General features: G+C 43.2%; 1 protein-coding gene across 2 annotated transcripts in view; it reads left to right on the forward strand.

The window, feature by feature from the left end:
- Window positions 1-16,712, forward strand: part of LOC126272687 (uncharacterized) — a 661,027-nt gene that overhangs the window by 594,298 nt on the left and 50,017 nt on the right. For both annotated transcript variants that reach the window (XM_049975704.1, XM_049975705.1), the window contains 2 exons: window positions 10,005-10,197; window positions 15,209-15,609. In XM_049975704.1, the coding sequence (XP_049831661.1) occupies window positions 10,005-10,197; window positions 15,209-15,609 (594 nt within the window). The remainder of the gene's footprint in view (window positions 1-10,004; window positions 10,198-15,208; window positions 15,610-16,712) is intronic.

The raw sequence follows: 16,712 nt of genomic DNA on the forward strand, positions 1-16,712 counted from the left end.
GTATGTCGGCCAAACACACGAGGTATAATCTAACTCTTTGGTTTCAGATAAATTTCATAGTCTCTAATTATGTAAAGACATATACATTTGAAGGACACCTCAGAACCACCCTTCAGAATCTTCAGGGACGAGGGGCGAACCTTCTTGCAGGTATGTCGGCCAAACACACGAGGTACAATATAACTCTTTGGTTTCAGATAAATTTCATAGTCTCTAATTATGTAAAGACATGTACATTTGAAGGACACCTCAGAACCACCCTTCAGAATCTTCAGGGACGAGGGGCGAACCTTCTTGCAGGTATGTCGGCCAAACACACGAGGTACAATCTAACTCTTTGGTTTCAGATAAATTTCATAGTCTCTAATTATGTAAAGACATATACATTTTAAGGACACCTCAGAACCACCCTTCAGAATCTTCAGGGACGAGGGGCGAACCTTCTTGCAGGTATGTCGGCCAAACACACGAGGTACAATCTAACTCTTTGGTTTCAGATAAATTTCATAGTCTCTAATTATGTAAAGACATATACATTTGAAGGACACCTCAGAACCACCCTTCAGAATCTTCAGGGACGAGGGGCGAACCTTCTTGCAGGTATGTCGGCCAAACACACGAGGTACAATCTAACTCTTTGGTTTCAGATAAATTTCATAGTCTCTAATTATGTAAAGACATATACATTTGAAGGACACCTCAGAACCACCCTTCAGAATCTTCAGGGATGAGGGGCGAACCTTCTTGCAGGTATGTCGGCCAAACACACGAGGTACAATCTAACTCTTTGGTTTCAGATAAATTTCATAGTCTCTAATTATGTAAAGACATATACATTTGAAGGACACCTCAGAACCACCCTTCAGAATCTTCAGGGACGAGGGGCGAACCTTCTTGCAGGTATGTCGGCCAAACACACGAGGTACAATCCAACTCTTTGGTTTCAGATAAATTTCATAGTCTCTAATTATGTAAAGACATGTACATTTGAAGGACACCTCAGAACCACCCTTCAGAATCTTCAGGGACGAGGGGCGAACCTTCTTGCAGGTATGTCGGCCAAACACACGAGGTACAATCTAACTCTTTGGTTTCAGATAAATTTCATAGTCTCTAATTATGTAAAGACATATACATTTGAAGGACACCTCAGAACCACCCTTCAGAATCTTCAGGGACGAGGGGCGAACCTTCTTGCAGGTATGTCGGCCAAACACACGAGGTACAATCTAACTCTTTGGTTTCAGATAAATTTCATAGTCTCTAATTATGTAAAGACATATACATTTGAAGGACACCTCAGAACCACCCTTCAGAATCTTCAGGGACGAGGGGCGAACCTTCTTGCAGGTATGTCGGCCAAACACACGAGGTACAATCCAACTCTTTGGTTTCAGATAAATTTCATATTCTCTAATTATGTAAAGACATATACATTTGCCACTATTAGAGCACATTTGCCAACTTTTGAATATCAGAACATCAGACAGCTCAGACAGTTTATCAACTGTCTGGCCAAGAATATACATTAATGTTTCAATATAGCAGTTATGCTAACCAGAAAGAATAATATGGCTTCATTCTAAAACTGGAATCATCGCGCATGGCGTTTGTAATGGAAACAAAGAAAGTAAATATGTAAAATGTATTCGAACTTTACTGTTAATCCAAGTATTATACCTACATTCATAAGCTGATACACATTCCTAACTAAAATGTTTGATATTGAAACTGCAGTAGCTATTCATGTACTACCTATTTGTCCCGGTTTGGTTCCTTTATGCTGGCTGTCCAGTTTTTACAATCGGCGAAGCTGAACAACATGTACGACGTCTTAACTCTGTATTACCCCATTGTACCATTGCCAGACAGGAATTGTAATTTTTTTACGGTTTCCTCACTAGAATTGAGGTGCTTAAATATACAACAGATTACAACGTAGCTTCTGGAATTTTTAATTGCAGACTATTATCTTCTTGGCGTTGTTGTTATTGTGTAACATAAAATCTTCACGCGAAGAATACTTTCAGGCAGGTAGTATGGAAAAAAGTACAAGGGATTCAATACCTATCAAAAGCCAAACTTCCATAATCTGCAAATCATACTTAAGTGCTTGGCTGAAGGTTCATCGAACTACCTTCAGAACAATTCTCTATTATTCTAATCTCGATCAGATCGCGGAAAAAACGAATACCTATATATTTCTGTACGAGCTCTGATTTTCCTTATTTTATTAAGATGATAGTTTCTCCCTATCTAGGTCGGCGTCGACGAAATATTTTCGCATTCGGAGGAGAAAGTTGTTGATTCATATTTCGTGAGAGTATTCCACCGCAACGAAAAACGCCTTTGTTTTAATGTTGTCCACCCCGAATCCTGTACCATGTCCATCACACTCTCTCCCCTATATCGGAATAATACAAAACGTGCTGCTCTTCTTTGAATTGTCTTGATGTACTCCGTTAATCGTATCTGGTAGGGATCCCACACCGCTCAGAAACACTCCAAAAGAGGGCGGACAAGCATACTGCAGGTAGTCTATTTAGTAGGTCTGTTACATTTTCTTAGTGTTCCGCCAATAAAACACAGTTTTGGTTTATCTTTACCACAACATTTTCTGTGCGTCCTCCCCAATTTAAGTTGTTGGTAATTGTTATTCCTAGGTATTTAGTTGAATTTACGGCCTTGATACTTAAGATGTCTTTTCTAAACCGTTGTACAGTTTGTTTTGATCTTTTGATGATTTTATTAGTCGATAACCGACAGCGTCATCTGCAAACAACCTAAGACGGCTAATCAGGTACCTCCTAAATCGTTTCTAAAGATAAGGAGCAGCAGAGGGCCTATAACACTACCTTGGGGAATGCAAGAAATCACTTCTGTTCTGCACGATGACTTCCCGTCAGTTACTGCGAACTGTGCCCGCCCCCGGTAGCTGAGTGGTCAGCGCGACAGAAAGCCAATCCTAAGGGCCCGGGTTCGCTTCCCGGCTGGCTCGGAGATTTTCTCCGCTCAGGGACTGGGTGCTGTGTTATCCTAATCATCATCATTTCATACCCATCGACGAGCGAGTCGCCGAAGTGGCGTCAAATCGAAAGACTTGCACCCGGCGAACGGTCTACCCGACGGGAGGCCCTAGTCACACGACATTTACATTTACTGCGAAGTGTGACCTCTCTCACACGAAATCAATAATCCAGTCATAAAACTGCGATGATATTCCATAAGCACGCAGTTTAACTACAAGCCACTTGTATGGTACAGTGTCAAAAGCTTTTTGAATCAATATGAAATCGCTTGTAAATAGCACTCAACACTTCGTATGTGTAAACAGCTAGTGTTTAAAAGTTTTACTGACCTTCAAAGTAGCACCAGCATTGTGTATAGCCCGTTGCCAGCGATGTGGAAGTCTTAGGAGACTCTTAGCAGTGCCAGTTGTGTTGACAGTTTGAGCGGCGCGGTCTACTGCCCAACGAATTTTTAGCAGTTCTGAAGCGAATGCCGTGAAGTGTTTCCTTCAGTTTAGAAATCGAGTTGAAATTACAAGGGCTTAAGTCACGGGAGTGCAGTAGGTGGTATAGAACTTTGCAGCCTCATCAATCAAACAAATCAGTAACAGCTTGCAATGTGCGTGCTTGAGCAATGTGTTGCAAAATGATGGTCAGGTCCTGCAGAAAGTGTCATAATTTCTGTCTCTAAGCTGGTCATAGGTTGTCCCAAAAATGAACAGCATAGAGACAGAAGTCTGCAGGACCTGACCAGCATTTTGCAGGACAATTCTCAATCACGTACAGTGCAAGCTGTTACAATTCAGTAACTGATGGGACTGCTAAGTGCTATAGCACCTACTGCACTCCCCTGACTTAAGCCCTGGTAAGTTCAACTCGATTTTTAAACTGAAGGGAACACTTCACGGCAGTCGCTTCAGAACTGCTACAAATTAGTCGGGCAATAGACCGCGCCGCTCGAACTATCAACACAAGTGGCACTGCTAAGAGTATCGCAATACAACCACAGTGCTGGTGACTACTTTGAAGGTCAGTAAAACTTTGAAACACGTATCTATTTTGTACGAGCTGTAAATAAATAGTTGCTATCATTACAGTTCCAACCGTCGCACTTACAGTGCAGTGCTGATACAGAGATAAATTATGGTAACGATTCAAAAGAAGTGCGATTACTCAGCAACTAGCCATCGGAGACCACTGGTTCCTCATATCAAAACACTCAAAAATTTTCCTCAATAAACTCCGAAATTTGTAGGTGGAGTTAGGGTCTACACTGTTTACATACAGGGTGTCCCATTTATCTTGGCCATCTCTAGCATCTTCTTGACCAGAACAAAAATAAAAAATGTATCAAGCAAATTTTGTTTCACAGTAAGGACAACGTTATCCAGCACGATTCCTTCCTTTTTTGTAAATCTGTTCGTGACGAAGACAAGAAGAATATTGCGTCATTTTTAAATAGCACCTAATACTTTTTATTCGGTAATCCGTTCCTTCTTATGTAGAGATGTTCAAAAGTGTATCACAGATACGAAAGAATATGCTTTGGGTAGCATTACTGGGTTTGTAATGCATGACCGAGCTGCGCTGGTGGGAGCGGATTCCACAACCTTCGGAATCCACTGGTCAGCAATCTGCTGTACAACGCACCAGTGCAACAGTTCCCAGTCCATATTTGGTCTCTGTGCCAAGTCTCATAACGGGTACTTTCAGCACTCTGTGCATAGCAGACGCACAACTTCAGCAGTGATTATCTCAATATGAAGGTCGCCAGCAGATCCCAACCCAGAAAGAAAATAAAGCCAAGTCAAGACGAGACTAGATTTTTTTTACTATTATCGTCCGCAGTCAAGAAGGACGGGTAAAATGCCGCACTAATCATTAATGAAGCATACGTTAAATCCCGTGCTGTTCATTTACTTTGAAAAAGCCGTACCACTGAATTAGTCTCATGAAGTCTTATGCTAATCTTCTGTGATAAAATAACCGTCTGATGCTAGACAGGGAAGTCGGCCGATGTGGCCGAGCGGTTCTGGGCGCTTCAGTCTGGTACCGCGCAGGTTCGAATTCTGCCTCGGGCATGGATGTGTGTGATGTCCTTAGGTTAGTTACGTTTAAGTAATTGTAAGTTCTAGGGGACTGATGACCTCAGATGTTAAGTCCCGTAGTGCTCAGGGCTATTTTTGCTAGACAGGGAGAAACGACGATAAACGAGCAAATAGATGGATATGCAAAATTTCGCCAATGTTGTGCATCACTACACTTAAACCCACCGCTGCCGAAGTCTCTGCACATCCGCTACTCGTGAGGACCCAGTAACAAGTGTCTTTTCTGAACTCTCTCGCCACTTGACAGTCTTCCACAACCTGTTTGCATAGCCTGAAACTAATATGCGTTAGCAACTGGTTTGAGATCTGAAATAAAAATTTGAGAGTGATATCCGTTCGTCACTACAAGAAACAGCTTTGCATGTTATACGAAATTCCATTAATAATTTGGCCACTGCACAAAAAGAAAGCACCATCACATTGAAATAACACCTTACCATATTCTCGATCATATTTATTAAATAAGATAGATGTTATAGGAAGTAGGGTTCATAAATGCAAGTCGATATCAAAATTACCAAACATTTATTCGGATTCAAAGTTAACATGAAATCCTATTACTAAATTTAACTATTTGGAACTTTGAATAACATCGTTAGAAAGACTGAAAGAAGAATAAAATCAGAATTCCTCATATCCTCGACTCGCATTTTCAAATTAACCAAAGAAATAAACCAATGTACTCTGTATGCAAGATGCACAAACAGCCAGGTAAATGTGAGCTTTTCAACGTAGGAAGTCAGAAATGTGAAAGTAAGACCTCATGCTATAACTAAAACAAATACATACATCTTAAAACCGCACAGTTAACAAATACCACAGCCAAGAAGCATTCAGAATTCTCTGTTCTCAGCCCAAGTTCCGATGGAAAGGCAACAGCGTGCTTGTAGCCAATTTGACGAACAAGAAGATTCCTTGAAGCCTGAAGATAGAGAGGCATGATACGAATCTTTCCCTGGTACGGCGGGAAAGTAAGCATAAATAATTTACGGGGTTGGTACCGAGTCTGAACTGCCTCTTACTGTTGGCTGGAATTGTCTAGTAGAAAATACAATACAGAAACAGAAATACTGTTGATGTGGCAGGAAATTTCTTACCTGTCATGGGAACAGTGAGGCTGGATTATTGTTGACATTCATGCTCTATCGATAAAGATGGGCACTTGGGACCAAGATACCCTTGCGGTTATGCGTAACGGTTTAACGACCGAAAGCCGCACCTCCAGATTCCAGTGAGCAGGCCCTCGCTACTTCTCCTGAATGCCAGCCAAGTAAGGCTTTCCTGCTTCACATCCACAGTAAACATGGTATGTTCCGGGATCCACTTCGTTGTGTGAGAACCTTTCAGCCACCACCCATCAGTTTGTACTGCCTGCTTTTATTTATGAAATAAATGTGATTGACATGATACAGGATCGAGAAGCGATTTGTGTCAATCGTATTAAAAAGCCATATAGGAGTCACATATCTTACTGTTAAATAGTTAAGAACCAGTGCTTTAAAGGAGGAAGTTCATGAAATTGACTGAACATGTCGGCTTTCAATTTTATTTTCTTTATTAGTAGAACACATGGACAGTGAGTTTGCGAAGTTTCGATGATGAAAACGCACCTGAAGCACCTGAAAAATAATGGAATGCGTGACACGACCTTCCTGGCACCCCTACTCCTTGAACCAATGCTTCTATACTAGCTCGGTCAACAACGATCGCGTGGACTATTTTCAAGTAAACTTTCAGTTGGAAAATTTGAATGCATTGGATACATCCAGAAGAGAATGGGCTATAGATTGACGAGAATTAGTGACACAAAGAGCGAAAAGTTGGACGATGGAAAGGGCATGGGTGAACACAACAGACTCACAAAGAAGATGACACACATTCTTCAAGCGTACTATGGCAAGGCTATCAGACAGAACCTATTCAGTATACTCGTAAGTGACATGAAGAGCGCAGTACCAGCTATATATTTGCACACGGTGCCAGCAGATAAACATCGTATTGATCATCTGTGCCAGATTATCTGATGTAAATGTCTACGGGCTCAGAGGGATAACAACCCTTACATTCACAAGAAGAGGTTTCCAAATTGTATGCTGTACTTTATCAAGGCCACTTACAGATATCTGGCCTAAAAAACGGCATTCATGGCAAAACCCAGACTCAAAATGAGTCTCTAAATTCACTCATATGGAAACGATGCCCTAAAACTACATTTTCATCCGCTACAATTGTCAGAACTGCAACTTATGATGTAGTTTTTGTACTTAATGTTAAGAACGCAAAGAAGATGAAGGTGGGTTGGGTTGTTTGGGGAATGAGACCAGACAAAGAGGTCACCGGCCTCGTCGGATTAGGGAAGGAAGTCGGCCGTGCCCTTTCAAAGGAACCATCCCGGCATTTGCCTGGAGCGATTTAGGGAAATCACGGAAAACCTAAATCAGGATGGCCGGATGCGGGATTGAACCGTCGTCCTCCCGAATGCGAGTCCAGTGTGCTAGACACTGCGCCATCTCGTTCGGTGAAGATGAAGGTATTAGAGGAATGGGCTTTAAGACAGGAAATTTCATTCAAGACATCTTGAGAAAAATAGATCTGCCTCTCTGCACCAAAAAGTCATTTGAAGAGCTGCTACAGGAAAGCAGGTAGAGAACAAGAAATAAAAAGAGAAGACATGAAGGGAAAAAGGACCATGAGTATAAATTTAGGGCTTTCCGAAGAGGTGTCATAAGAAAAAACGTTAGGCTGAACTGCATTTCCTGAAAGTCATGGTTTTTAAAGTTTTACTTTTTTCTCAGTATCTATGAAGGCTAGAATTACGAAATTTATGTACTTATTTCTATACACCCAATAAATATTGTCTCAACAGTAAATTTTGAAATTTTGAGTTGAGATACGGGGCAAAGTGCTTGGAATTTTGCATGAATATTTTATTAAACATATATTATAATTAAAAAAATATATTTGGAAATTTATTTTAACATTGATCATTGAAATTTCAGCATATTAAACTTGATTCATAACTGAACTGGTGCCTTATTTAGGATTGTGTAAATGTGAGTTTGTAATCTTACAGAACACATCAAATATGGAGCCAAGATTGGGAGACTGCATACAACACTGCATTCATAAAATAACACACGAAGAAAGTTGCAAGATATGCAAGAGGAAGTTAACCACAACCAACCGATTCAATTTTCACCCAAAGAAGTTACATTCGTAGCGCAGTCCTGTCCGTCATGTAATTACCATACATTGGTGTACTAAATACTAACTATCTGTGAAATCTTCCCAAAAAAAAAAAAATAGCTGAGGGCTCCTTTGATGATTACACCACATGCTTCACGTGATCAACTTGGTTTACACAAAGAGTGTAACTCCACAATAATTTTGATAATTAAAATAAATTAGATCGAAAAGCAATTTACAAAAGAAGAACCTTTAAATGGTTACTATCGTCTTAGTATTAACCTGATGGGTCAAACAATTGTATAAGCACGTGGTACTGGTCTCACAAAGTACACCCCACATGGGTTGAACATAAAGAAAAGTTGCTATATTGAAAAATATTGTCAAGACGGGACGTTATAATCTCACGCACATTCGCATTTAAGATTGATGATCTTAGTTAGAGTTACTGATCAACACGTGGTTCCACTTTACTCACGAAGTAGTGACAAAGCAACTACTGGAAGATATTCTGAACTTCACACTGGAAATACACTGCGTTGCAATTTAAGATAACATTAGATATTTTAGAGCTAAACCTGAAATAAAGATGATTAAATTTTCAGTTAGGCTGAACTTAAGAAATCCATTGTCCTACGGACTTAGCAGACACGCGCTTAGCCGGAGATCTTACCACTTCAGACGCTCGCCGCGGGCAGACTGACCTGGGCTCCTACCAAGGGTGCTTCGTATACAAAACGGAAGTGACCAGAGAGGCAACTTCCTATACCAACATGACAAGGGATAGACTGGACCATACCAAGGATAGAAACCTCTTTGCTTTCAGAAAGCGTAGTTACCTGTTCCGACGTTGGTCCTACTATTCTCTAGCAGACAGGCTTGTCTCCTACCATCCAGCATGCAACTAGAAATACATTTGCTCATTCATCCTCTCACACAGAAGGGAAGGGGGATGACAGCATTTTGTCATATACAGTATATAAAAGAAAGCGGATGTAGGTTCCGTATGAGACTGTGTGACATGAATTACATATAAACTGTGTTTTAAAGTGTAGTAGTGTGACAGATCGTTCTTGTTTATGTTTAAAAGTAACACGTTCCACTACTCAGTCTCCTCCCAGATAGTCAGAAACGCCACAGTAAATTTAGAAGAGGAATTTATGTCGTAAATGGTAACAGATTTAAGAAATTAACATGAAAGGAATCCAACACAGACCTTTGAATATACGATATGTTAAAAAACTTCATAAGAGATGTTCTATATAAGCAAAGAGATTAAACAGAGAAAATTTTGTAGAAATCTTTTGAATAGTTTCTGAGAAAAAGGTATATATACTATTTTCTGAAAATAAGATTTTTAAATTGCTCGAAGTGAAATATATATACTCCAAGGAACTTAACTGTCAGTGGTTTAATTTCATGTAAAGGATACTACAAAATTTCATTGTCGTATCTTCAAAGTTGTGAATTTGGTGCATCTTTCAAATAGTGTGTGTTTTCCATGAACGCCCCCTTAACTGTGAACGTTTCAGCATCAACCTCGACCACTCGCCATCACTGGAATGACGCTATTGCAGCCTGAAATCCCTACCGATGCTATATCTGTGTCTACTCCCACCTAATCTTAATTTTACCTGTCACTTGCCGCATTCTTCCCACGTAATCCTGTCAGCTCAGTGACTGGGACGCGACCCTGTTGCAGTGGCTCGGGGAAGGAGCCCTGCGGTCGCGCATGGAGGGCCACGTGCTGCTGGTGCGGCTGCAGTGCCGCCAACCGCACGACGCCGCACGCCTTCCGTCCGCCGCCGACTCTGACTCTGACGCGGCCGCCTCCGCCACGGCAGACTTCAGCCCCTGCGTGGCCTTCCGCGTCGCGGGTACACCCAGGGAACCCGGTACGTCTCTTCTCACGCCAACAACGCAATCTACCTGTGCAGTATCTTAGTCTTACCTATTAAAGAATTAAAATTACTTTTATCGTAACACAAAAAGGCGAATGTATCAAGGGCTCTTAATCTACCCCTCGCAATTTTATATCCCCAGAAATAAAACAAGCATGCTCCTGAATGAGAAGCCGAGTAGTAGAGCACTTGCCCGCGAAAGGCAAAGGTCCCGAGTTCGAGTCTCGGTCGGGCACACAGTTTTAATCTGCCAGGAAGTTTCATATCAGCGCACACTCCGCTGCAGAGTAAAAATCTCATTCTGGAAACATCCCCCAGGCTGTGGCTAAGCCATGCTCCGCTATATCCTTTCTTTCAGGAGTGCTAGTTCTGCAAGGTTCGCAGAAGAGCTTCTGTAAAGTTTGGAAGGTAGGAGACGAGATACTGGCAGAAGTAAAGGTGTGAGTACCGGGCGTGAGTCGTGCTTCGGTAGCTCAAGTTGTAGAGCACTTGACCGCGAAAGGCAAAGGTCCCGAGTTCGAGTCTCGGTCGGGCACACAGTTTTAATCTGCCAGGAAGTTTCAAGCATGCTCCTGTTTATTATGGCTGGCGAATCTTCCGGATTTTGTTTATAGGACCAGAAGCCTCGGCTTATAAATTGCAAGATGCAGTTGTGCGAACACCTTGCAGCTGAGAGAGCTCAGTGCGCAGCGGAAGTAAGTTTAACACGTGAAAAAGAGTCAATGTGTCAAGCGGACTAGTGTCGCCGGCCGGGGTGGCCGAGAGGTTCTATACGCTTCAGTCTAGAACCGCGTGATCGCTACGGTCGCAGGTTCAAATCCTGCCTCGGGCATGGATGTGTGTGAGTCCCATAGTGCTCAGAGCCATGTGAACCATTTTGACGAGTGCCGAGGTCGAGTGTTCCGGCCAGTCTGTGGATGGTTTTTAAGGCGGTTTTCCATCTGCCTCAGCGAATGCAGGCTGGTTTCCCATGTTCCGCCTCAGTTACACTATGTCCGCAATTGCTGCGCAAATACTTTCTCCAAGTACGCGTACACCATAATTACTCTGCCACGCAAACATTGGGGTTACATTCGTTTGGTGTGAGACGTTCCCGGGGGTTCCACTGCGGGCTGAACCACACAAGGACCCTGGGTTCGGTGTGGGGCAGCGGTGGGGTGAGTGGACTGCTGTAGCCTGTTGTGGGCTTGTGAACCACTGAGGGCTACGGCGGGTACGAAGCCGTCGTTTCTAGGTCCCCAGTTCTATACAATACCATACAATACTCATATGTTCAGTGACAAGGGACATTTCAGTGTCAGTCTTATAAATACGCTCAAAGACAAAAAGAACACCCAACAAGAAGGAATTGTCCGAAGCGGACGGAAATTAGTAGACGTGACGAACGGGTGTAGAAAAATAAATGATTGAAAGTTTAATAAAAGTTGGATGATTTATTCAAGAGAAAGAGCCACACACTCTAAGCAAGTCAATAACGTGTTGGTGCAACTCTGGCCCTTACGCGAGCAGTTATTCGGCTTGGCACTGACTATTAGAGTTGTTGGATGTCCTTCTGAGAGATATCGTGCCAAATTCTGCCCAACTGGAGCGATAGATTCCAGGGCTGCTTGCCATGAAGGGCAACAAAACTGGACGTAGAGTATTATCAACGTATCGCTGTGCTGCAATGGTGCCGTGGATGACAACCAAAGGGGCTCTGTTATGAAAAGAAATGGCACCCCAGACCATCACATATGGTTGTCGGGTCTTATGGCAGGCGGCAGTCAGGTTGGTATCCCGCCGCTGTCCGGGGCGTCTCCAGATGCTTCTTCGCTGGTCATCTCTGCTCAGTCCGCGGCTCGTGGTCTTGCGGTGGCGTTCTCGCTTCCCGCGCACGGGGTCCGGGGTTCCATTCCCGGCGGGGTCACGGATTTTTTCTGCTTCTAGATGACTGGGTGTTGTGTGTCTTTCATCATCACTTCATCCTCCTTCACTCGCAAGTCGCCGTAGTGGCGTTAAAGAACTTGTGGAGCGGCGGCCGAACCACCCCGCGAGGGGTCGCCTGGCCACCAATTCCATACGCTCATTAATTAATCTCTGCTCAGTTCGAAACCTGTACGAGTACGTTGCTTGTTTATAAAATGTATGTATTCTCAATATAATCCCAACTTTATTTTACAAACTAATTATTTTTCTCTTAGTTAACTTTCATTCATTTACTTCAATTCTTTATACTTTCCCTTTTGCAAATTTCTGCTCATTGATGGGTGGAACCTAACTGACTGCTGTAGCATTGTCTGTGGCTGTTATCCACGGCACCCTGACAACACAGCGGTAAGTGAACGCTATTGTACCTCTTGTTTTGCTGCCCTTCATGACAAGCCATCCTGGGCTTACAATTTAGCAAGTAAATGCACACGATGAGAGTTTCTACAGCTCGCCTTCGTGCTTGAAAAACCGACTTTGGCCAGCAGCATCGCCACATCTCTGCCCCGTTGAGAACATTTCGAGCATTGTGGGCAGGGTCCTCCAACCAGCTCGTGATTTTGACGATACAACTCGCCAGTTGGACGGAATTTGGTACGACATGTCTCAGGCGGACATCCAACAACCGTATCAGTCAAGCCCTAGCCGAATACTCTCTGCGTAAGGATCAGAGGTGGACCCAAGCATTACTGGCATGCTCAATTAGTGAAGCTCTTTCTCTTGAATAACCCATGCTATTTTTCTGCACTGTAATCATTTGTTTGTATGTACACGTACATAACTTCTTTCGAGTTCCGTCGTCCCATTCGAGTAATTGCTTCGTGCTGCGTCGTTCTTTTCCCCCTCAGTTCAAAATGGTTCAAATGGCTCTGAGCACTATGGGACTTAACATCTATGGTCATCAGTCCCCTAGAAGTTAGAACTACTTAAACCTAACTAACCTAAGGACATCACACACATCCATGTCCGAGGCAGGATACGAACCTGCGGCCGGAGCGTTCACGCAGTTCCAGACCGAAGCATATAGACCGCACGGCCACACCGGCCGGCCAACACAGTTGGAGCCGACAGTGTCATACTCCCTTTATCGTACTGCTAACGAAAGCAATCCATTCCTCTACATCTACGTGATTACTCTGCTATTCACAATCAGGTGCCTGGCAGAGGGTTCAATGAACGACCTTCAAGCTGTCTCTCTACCGTTCCACTCTCGAACGGCAAGCGGGAAAAACGAGCACTTAAATTTTCCTATGGGACCTCTGATTTCTCTTATTATATAGTGATGATCATTTATCCCTATAGAAGTGGGTGCCAACAAAATGTTTTCGCAATCGGAGGAGAAAACTGGTGATTGAAATTTTATGAGAAGATCCCGTCGCAAAGAGAAACGTCTTTGTGTTAATGATTGCCACTCCAATTCACGTATCATGTCTTTCACATTATCTGCCCTCTTTCGCGATAATACAAAACGAGCTGCCCTTCTTTGTACTTTTTCGACGTCATCCGTCAGTCCCACTTGTTGTGAGTCCCACACCGCGCGCCAGTACTCCAGAATAGGGCGGACAAGCGTGGTGTAAGCATTCTCTTTAGTAATCCTGTTGCACCTTCTAAGTGTTCTCCCAATGAATCGCAGTCCTTGGTTGCTCTACCCACAATATTATCTATGTGATCGTTCCAGTTTAGGATAGGCCTATCTGTAATTGTAATCCTTAAGTATTTAGTTGAATTTACAGCCTTCAGATTTCTGTGACTTATCGCGTAATCGAAATTTAGCTGATTTCTTTTAGTACTCGTGTGAATAACTTCGCACTTTTCCTTATTCAGGGTCCTTTGCCACTTTTCGCACCATACATATACCTTGTTGTCGCTGTTGTGGTCTTCAGTCCTGGGACTGGTTTGATGCAGCTCTCCATGCCACTCTGTCCTGTGCAAGCTTCTTCATCTGCCAGTACCTCTTGCATCCTACATCCTTCTGAATCTGCTTAGTGTGTTCATCTCTTGGTCTCCCTCTACGATTATTACCCTCCAAGCTGCCCGCCAGTACTAAATTGGTGATACCTTGATGCCTCAGAAGATGTCCTGCCAAACGATCCCTTCTTCTAGTCAAGTTGTGCCACAAACTCCTCTTCTCCCCCATTCTATTCAATACCTCCTCATTAGTTATGTGATCTACCCACCTAATCTTCAGCATTTTTCTGTAGCACCACATTACAAAGGCTTCTATTCTCTTCTTGTCCAAACGATTTATCGTCCATGTTTCACTTCCATACAATCCATACAAATACTTTCAGAAACGACTTCCTGACATTTAAATCTATACTCGATGTTAACAAATTTCTCTTCTTCAGAAACGCTTCCCTTGCCCTAGCGACTCTACATTTCATATACTCCCTACTTCGACTATCATCAGTTATTTTGCTCCCCAAATAACAAAACTCCTTTACTGCTTTAAGTGTCTTATTTCCTAATCTAATTCCCTCAGCGTCACCCGACTTAATTCGACTGCATTCCATTATCCACGTTTTTCTTTTGTTGCTGTTCATCTTATATCCTCCTTTTCGAGACACAGCCTATTCCGTTCAACTGCTCTTCCATGTCCTTTGCTGTCTCTGACAGAATTACAATGTCATCGGCGAACCTCAGAGTTTTTATTTCTTCTCCATGGATTTTAATTCCTCCTCCGAATTTTTCTTTTGTTTCCTTTACTGCTTACTCAATATACAGATTTAAAAGCATCGGGGAGAGGCTACAACCCTGTCTTACTCCCTTCCCAATCACTGCTTCCCTTTCATGTCCCTCGCCTCTTATAACTGCCATCTGCTTTCCGTACAAATTGTAAATAGCCTTTCGCTCCCTGTATTTTACCCCTGCCACCTTCAGAATTTGAGAGTATTCCAGTTAATATTTTATCCAAACAATTGTGCAAGTCGTTTTGATCATCTGATGACTTTGTAAGACGGTAAATGACAGCTGTTAAGCTGTTAAGTGGCAACCACTTTTTGCTGTCGATTAAAACTTATTTTTTCCGTGCTCGGTGCAGACAGCGGCTTATCAGAGGCGGACGGCCGCCTGGGGGCTGCGCTCGGGGGCGGCAGCGACGGCGGCGGCCTGAGCGCCAGCGAGTACGTGGCGATCGGCGTGTGCTCGCTGCTGCTGGGGCTCGTCTACGTGGCGTCGGTGCTGCTATACCTGCACGCGCGGCGCGGCGGCGGCGGCTCGTCCAAGTCGGGCTGCAGCTCGGCGGAGCTGGGCCTGGGGGCGGCCGAGCCGCCGGAACCGCGGCCCGTCGTCAAGCGCAACCCGCTGCTGCTGCAGCCGCACGGGCGCGCCGGCCGCCGCAGGCGCCGACACGACGACACCGACTCCTGCTGCAGCGCCGGCACGTCCTCCGACGCCAACGACGACTCGCAGGGCCCGCTGTCCGACGACGAGCGCGGATCGGTAAGCTCCACAGCGAAATGTTTGGCGCCAGATCTTTCAAATTAACGCGCTGCAGGCACTACCGGTGTTATTACCTGTGATGGCGAAATCATTTCAGCTTGATGTCAGTCTTGGAATAGTGACGCTTAAGAGTATTTCGACGTGGCACATATGGCTCGTTTTGTGAATGACCCTCCCTCGCCTTCAACTTCATGCAGTTCTCTAATGCAGATGGCGTTGCTACACTACTAGCCATCAAAATTGCTACGCCAACAAGAAATGCAGATTTTTATTTATTTATTTATTTATTGTTCCGTGGGACCACATTAAGGAGAAGTCTCCATGGTCATGGAACGAGTCAATACATGAAATTATAACACGATTGTAGAAACAGATACAATAAAATATAAGAAACATATTCAGTTGTAGATTGTACAAACAGATAAAATGAAATATAGGAAACATACTCCGGCGACAAGTCGTTAGTTTAAATAAAGAAAATCAACAATGTAACACTGGAATTTGCTTAATTTTTAGAGGAGAAGTCTCCATGGTCATGGAACGAGTCAATACATGAAATTATAACACGGCTGTAGAAACAGATACAATGAAATATAAGAAACATATTCAGTTGTAGATTGTACAAACAGATAAAATGAAATATAGGAAACATACTCAGGCGACAAGTCGTTAGTTTAAATGAAGAAAATCAACAATGTAACACTGGAATTTGCTTAATTTTTAGCTCTTTCAGGAGCTCCTCCACTGAATAGAAGGAGTGAGCCATGAGGAAACTCTTCAGTTTAGACTTAAAAGTGTTTCGGCTACTGCCAAGGTTGTTGAATTCTTGTAGTAGCTTATTGAAAATGGATGCAGCAGAATGCTGCACTCCTTTCTGCACAAGAGTCAAGGAAGTGCATTCCACATGCAGATTTGATTTCTGCCTAGTATTAACTGAGTGAAAGTTGCTAACTCTTGGGAATAAGCTAATATTGCTAATAACAAACGACATTAAAGAAAATATATACTATGAGGGCAATATCAAAGTTCCCAGACTATTGAATAGGGGTCGACAAGAGGTTTTCGAACTTACACCACACATAGCTCGAACAGCCCGTTTTTTA

The sequence above is a fragment of the Schistocerca gregaria genome, chromosome 5, assembly GCF_023897955.1.
Source record: "Schistocerca gregaria isolate iqSchGreg1 chromosome 5, iqSchGreg1.2, whole genome shotgun sequence".
NCBI classification, from domain to species: Eukaryota; Metazoa; Arthropoda; class Insecta; order Orthoptera; family Acrididae; genus Schistocerca; species Schistocerca gregaria.